Source organism: Marmota marmota, unplaced genomic scaffold (assembly GCF_001458135.2).
Source record: "Marmota marmota marmota unplaced genomic scaffold, marMar, whole genome shotgun sequence".
In the NCBI taxonomy this organism is placed as follows: domain Eukaryota; kingdom Metazoa; phylum Chordata; class Mammalia; order Rodentia; family Sciuridae; genus Marmota; species Marmota marmota.
The window spans coordinates 4,500,618-4,507,348 of record NW_026000229.1 but is presented as its reverse complement, the minus strand read 5'-3'; the positions used below and the strand labels follow the sequence as shown (position 1 = coordinate 4,507,348).

General features: G+C 34.2%; 1 protein-coding gene across 1 annotated transcript in view; it reads left to right on the top strand.

Annotated features, from left to right (window-relative positions):
- The window catches only part of Morf4l1 (mortality factor 4 like 1), a 24,937-nt gene extending 19,103 nt beyond the window's left edge, over nt 1–5,834 (top strand). Inside the window, exons 6-11 of the mRNA XM_048793200.1 lie at nt 24–112; nt 884–985; nt 2,185–2,273; nt 2,731–2,903; nt 3,275–3,359; nt 5,072–5,834. Of these exons, the coding sequence (XP_048649157.1) occupies nt 24–112; nt 884–985; nt 2,185–2,273; nt 2,731–2,903; nt 3,275–3,359; nt 5,072–5,156 (623 nt within the window). The 3' untranslated portion in view covers nt 5,157–5,834. The remainder of the gene's footprint in view (nt 1–23; nt 113–883; nt 986–2,184; nt 2,274–2,730; nt 2,904–3,274; nt 3,360–5,071) is intronic.
- The last annotated feature ends 897 nt before the right edge of the window (nt 5,835–6,731 follow it).

Below are 6,731 nucleotides of genomic sequence, written 5' to 3'. Positions count from 1 at the left end.
CGCCAATCCCACCCCTTTTGTAGCACCTGGAAATGGAGATGGTGGCAGTACCAGTGAGACACCTCAGCCTCCTCGGAAGAAAAGGGCCCGGGTAGATCCTACTGTTGAAAATGTAAGATTTTAAGTTTTTTAATAGCCTGTTAGATTTCTAGTCTAAGTCATGTTATGTCACAACAAGAAGCAATCATAGAACTTTGGTTCCCCAAAGCATTGCTAACATGCTTAACTAATGAAATTTCCTATTTTGGGGTAAAGGATATATTTGTATGTATCTTTGTTTCCATGTGTAGCTCTAGATTATCCCTGCCTTCAATTTGTCATCAGTGTTTAAGACTATGTCTTTGTGTTAGATTGGGTAGACCTTCGGGGTCACAATAGATGGTTTATTAAATTTCAGCATGGTTTAATAAAACCATGGCAAATACTATGAAATCCTATGAGTTTCACATATGTGTACATGAATATAATAGTTTTAGGATTCCTACTTAAGTAGTATACTAATGTGTTTTATTGTTATATATAATATGCAAAGTTAGTGAATTTGTTAATAAGAGTTCTAATTGACATTACTGAAGTTGAAGTTTCTAAGTAACAATAGTTACTAGCTATTAACTTACAAACATTGGTATGTTCTGAAAATAAGTACTTTGGGACAGATTTTGAAGACAACTTTTATGAATTAATGATGTTCCTTTATAGTTGTATTGGGGTGCTCATGTGAACATTAGCAATGAATGGGAAAACTAAGCCAAAATGCTCCATTTCCAAAAGAGGAAATTCACCAAGAATTTTTACCTTAACATAAACATGCACTAAAAAGTCTTAAGAGTTGTTGTTAAGCAAAGAAAGGTTTTATGTTTATTTTCTCTGTTTTTTTTACTAGGAAGAGACATTTATGAACAGAGTTGAAGTTAAAGTAAAGATTCCTGAAGAGCTAAAACCATGGCTTGTTGATGACTGGGACTTAATTACCAGACAGAAACAGGTAAGTTGAAAACTAGACAGATTATAAGCTCTGTGCTATGTGGTTGTGAGCACAAAGAAGATGACACTTGAATTTTGAAGCATGACTGATAAATAATATTTTATTTGAGAGACTGAAAATTACTTCAGAAAAAAAGCACTTGGAGCGGAATAAAATATGTAATTATTTTATGACAATTTTAAAGAATGTTGGATATAGCTGATATTTGGAGGTTGCTGGGGCTGGAATTCATCCAGAAAATTAAGAGAATCCTTTTTTATTGGTCTGTCATTGGAAAATGAAAGATCTGCACATATCTATCTCTACACATAGCATTCTCTGCAGAAGAACCTGAATCTCATTAAGGTTCTAGGACTCATTTTCTACTTTATATGATGGGACTGTTGAGTAGAGAGGGACACGTTAAACCCCACAATAGTTACTTAAATGCAGAATGAGAACACATTAAATGATTTCTTTAAACAGATAAATGGTGTAGGTAGGGCTGGAGGTTATGGATGACTGATGATTGTGAGACTCAAGAGACCATAGATGATGTGGTCTTGGTCTGAATTCTGATTTGTTGGGAGGATTATACAGCTGCAGCTAAGCTGTCAAAATTTAAGCTATGGTTCTCCTGCTTAATTGCCATGGCCTCAGACAAGCTCCTTGGTCATTTTGTGCCTTAGTTTTTAATACATTTAGTGGAATAATAGTCCCTACCTCATAGTATTGATAACGAGGACAAGAAAGGCAGTTCTGTTACTGCTTCAGAGTGAGTCTAGCACATAAGATGCTAACAGTAAATAATGCCTTGATAATATCATTGAAATGTGTATTCTATATGTAGAGATTATATGTATGACCAGCAGATTGTCAGTTTTAGTTAGAGTTGTATCTTCAGGGGCTTGGGATATAGCTCAGTTGGTAGTTGGCTTGCCTACCTTGCACAAGGCCCTGGGTTCAATCCCCAGCACCACCACCCCCCCCCCAAAAAAAAAAAACAAAGCTGTATCATCAGTATGATGGTCACTAGCTTATTTAATTGGAGCTAAATATAATTAAGATTGTAGTTCTTAGCAATGTTATCCATGTTTCAAGGGCTGAATAATAATGCCTTCTCCTATTTTGAAACTTTTGTTGCATAAAAGCTTACCAGTATGATTTTTCACAGAAAAAGAATATTTGTATTTATGTAGATTTTTGTTTTGTTTGCATAGCTCTTTTATCTTCCTGCGAAGAAGAATGTGGATTCTATTCTTGAGGATTATGCAAATTACAAGAAATCTCGAGGAAACACAGATAATAAGTAAGAATTAACCCCTTTAATACACTCAGAGAATCTTTAAGTATTTTTATTCCCAAATAATCTCTGAAGTTATATTTTTGGAATATTAGTACCATCATTAGAATTTCACTGGTTTGATTCAGGGGCTGGCAAACTTTTCCTAAAGGCTCAAATAGTGAATATTTTAGGTAAAATTGAAGCAGTTGTATAGGTACTTATGGAATCATTTAAAATTTAACCATTTGAAAGTATAAAAATCCTCTTATTTTGAGGGCCAAACTTGGCTTCAGCATATTTCTGAAACTTTTTATGTATCCTTGTTAAATTTTTTATTTAAAAAAGAAAAAAAATCTCAGCAGTAGTTTGTTGTCACTACTAGTTTGACCTTGAATTCCTTACTCTTGTGTTGGTTGGATTAATTTCTTTTTCAGTTTTCGGTGACCAGTTGTGGAAATAAATGGTTTTTGTTCATTTTCAGGGAGTATGCTGTTAATGAAGTTGTGGCAGGAATAAAAGAATACTTCAATGTAATGCTGGGCACTCAACTGCTCTACAAATTTGAGAGACCTCAGTATGCTGAAATCCTTGCAGATCATCCTGATGCACCCATGTCCCAGGTGTATGGAGCGCCACATCTACTGAGATTATTTGGTAATATACCTTTTGGAAAATGTGATTTTATTTATTAGCTTTTAATAATTTTTTTGTGTTCCCTAAATGAGTGAGGGGTAAAATCATTAACATTCTAAACCCTGACTACAGGGGTTAGGGGTATAGCTGAGTGGTAGATTGCTTGCCTACCATGCAGGAGACCCTGGGTTTAATGCCCAGCACCACAAAAATGGGAGGGACAAATCCGCACAGCTTCATTGCAATTTGAATTCTTGTCTAAAAGTTAAATAGCAAAACTTGTTTTAAAATCATGTAATTTTCAAATTTTGATGGTTGTATTTGCTCACATAATTGAACTGGGATTATGTTGCTGCTTTATACGTAACTTTGCTAAATTCTTGTTTCTGTAGTACGAATTGGAGCAATGTTGGCCTATACACCTCTGGATGAGAAGAGCCTTGCTTTATTACTGAATTATCTTCATGATTTCCTCAAGTAAGTTTAAGTATGGTTGAAATTAGACGCAAGAATTGGTATGATATACTAAAAATTGATGAGATAGGAGAGATTGATACTAATTGCTAAAACAATGTAGAATAGGTATTTAATGGAACAAATGATAGAGTTGGCATATAAGTGCTTAAATCTCAAACCTATTAAGATAATAAAAAATGTAGAGTAATATTTTCATATTCTGGTACTGTTGTGTTTAAAAGAATTACCTTTAATTCACAAAGAAGACATGTTTTCTTTATTCAATAAAAGGATGAACAAACCAATGAAAAGTATGTCACAGGAGATTTATAGAAATGGCAGTAGTAGAAGGGATCATTAAAGCATGTTCAGCAGTATAATAAAATAGAAATTGTTGATCAGTAAAGTACCTCTTGTTACAGGTGTTTCCCCATTTCTTCAATCTCAGTTTAAAAGATTGAAGAAATGGGCTGGGAATGCATCCCAGTTGGTAAAGTGCTTGCCTCACATCCATAAGGCCCTGGGTTCAATCCCCAGCACCACAAAAACAAAACAAAAGATTGAAGAAATGGAGAAAAGGGAAATACTGGTTGCTACATCTTTGGAAACAGCATTTTTTATAACGGTGAATTTTAAACAACCAAGCAGCTTTTAAATGATGAGGTTGTTCCAAATACTGGTAAGGAAAGATAGCAATGTTGTCAGTTGAAGAAAAATTAAATTTTTTAGTAGTAGTGAGGCATGGTTGGTAGTGGTGAGGCGTGGTATAATTCCCCTCATTTGGTGAGAAACATTTCAATTTTTGCAAAACATTTGATTTTCCATATATGAGTCATAGTTAATTATCTTGAGCCTACTGGTAGGAAAAGTTAGTATTTTTATTTTCTACTTTGAAAATTTCCGTACTTGGATTTTTGCACAATAACCATGCATTTTATTTCAAAACAAAACTTTGTAATTACAACATGGACCTGGGGAATCTATGGCCTTTGTTCTGCCAAAGATAATTATCTTCTCTGGACCTTATTACTTAATTTTATGGTTCTTGGGGTCAAAAGCCAATGTGCCTCTCACATGCCAAGGAAGAGCTGTGTCACCTAGCTACACCCTCAACACTGTTTATTTTTTATTTTGAGACTTGGTCGTGTTAAGTTATATTCTCGAACCTGTGTTCCTCTTGCCTCAGCCTCCTGAACTGGGATTATAGGTCGTGTTAAGTTATATTCTCGAACCTGTGTTCCTCTTGCCTCAGCCTCCTGAACTGGGATTATAGGCATGTACCACCATGCCCAGCTTCAGTTTCCTTTGAAAGCAAAGATTTACTACCATTTGAAATTTCAGGTTCTTTTTTTGTGGTGTGAATTTTAAGTTTAAGCTTGATTTACTTGTACATTTCTGAGTCTATACTTAAAAGAGTTTTGAAGGACTGAAAATATCTACAGTATTCTTTTTGGGTAATACTGCCATATAATAGGATAATAGCTGTTTCTTAAGAATTGTTCAAGTTGATGAAGACAAAAATTCCTCTCCTTGTTTAGAAATGAGGAAGGGTACTTTATTCTTTATAGCTGTATGTTATATGATCTCTTGTAATGTGGTTTTTCTGTGAGGTAGTGATTATTATTTTTAGTAAAATGTTAATAGGCTTATGTATATTCCATGTTATGTAAGAAGAGATTTGTATCAAGATAAGATTTTTAAAAATTTGTTAACGGATAACATTTAATTTTTAGGTACCTGGCAAAGAATTCTGCAACTTTGTTTAGTGCCAGCGATTATGAAGTCGCCCCTCCTGAATACCATCGGAAAGCAGTGTGAGGAGGTGTACTTCATTCACTTGTGTTTGGATCTCTGTAAACACATTTTTGTTCTTAGTCCTTCTCTTGTACAAATGATGTACTTTGAAGATGTTAGTGTATAACAAAATTGATGTTTGTTTTCTGTTTGAATTTAAACAGAGAAAATAAAAGGGGTTACTGCTCCTTTTTTCCTTTCTTTCTTTTAATTTCATTTCAAAGTTGCTACCAGTGTATTCAATGATGGACAACAGAGAGACATGCTGTAGAGTGTTTGCCTAGTTGACAAAGCTGCTTTTGAATGCTGGTGGTTCTATTCCTTTGACACTACGCACTTTTATAATATGTGTTAATGCTATATGACAAAATGCTCTGATTCCTAGTGCCAAAGGTTCAATTCAGTGTATATAACTGAACACACTCATCCATTTGTGCTCCTTTTTTTTTTTTTTTTAATGGTGCTTAAAGTAAAGAGCCCATCCTTCGCAAGTCATCCATGTTGTTCCTTAGGCATTATATCTTTCCTCAAATTGTTGAAGAATGGTGGCTTGTTTCATGGTTTTTGTATTTGTGTCTTATGCACGTTTTAACATGATAGACGCAATGCATTGTGTAGCTACAGTTTTCTGGAAAAGTCAAATCTTTTAGGAATTGTTTTTCAAATCTTCAATAAATTTTTTCTTTAAATTTCAAAAAGCAATGTACTTGTCTGGATTTGTTTCAAAAATCTTTTTTTTGGGGAAAAAAAAAAGGACATTGCCTTCCTGGAGAGCAAAACCTTAAGAAATGAACATTTTGTATACTGTATATCTTTCTTGTGATAGGTAGTGATTTTCTTTTTTCCAGGTGGGTATTTTATTTTCTGGTTTGATCTTTATGGAATAAGAAGCTTAGCTTTGGCATGCCAAGCTAATCCATAGCAGCAGCATTGATATTTGTTGTCTTCAGAAAAGCTAGACGTTTACATGACAGTGTCTCATTTTTCACAGATTGTTACCAGTTTTGAGCATTAAAGACATTTTTATCTATGTGACAGCTTGCTGTCACTACTTGTTTAAATTTAAGGTGTTTAATTTGGAAGTAAAAAGAGCAATATATAATATTAAAAATGGCAGATATTTTTCCCCTTTGATATTAGATCTGAAGTGGTTTTGGATATAGGTTTGAGATGATACTTGTTACAAAGTATTGGAATGATAAATTCAGAAGGCAAGAACTGTAGTAGCATACCGAGGGAGTGGGGTTTGAGAAGGGAGGATAATAGAGAAAAACAATAAGAGGGCAGTGGAATTTGCTTTTGTTATTCCTAGCCATAGTTATTTTCCAGCCTTCTTAACTTTTCCCTTTTATCACAACTGTACTGATTAACAATTAGGGAATGTTTTTGCTTGGGAGCAAAGAATGTTGCTAATGTTAATCTTGATTCAACCATGATGGTCTTCATATATCTCTTTATTTTTAATTTGTGTTAATGTGTGCCTTAATTTAACAGACCAATTTCCTGTAAGAGCAACCCCTCAAACCTTTTTGGTTTCAGGATCTTTTTTTTTTTAATATGTTAAAAATGTTGCTGGTCATGGTGGCACTCACCTGTAAT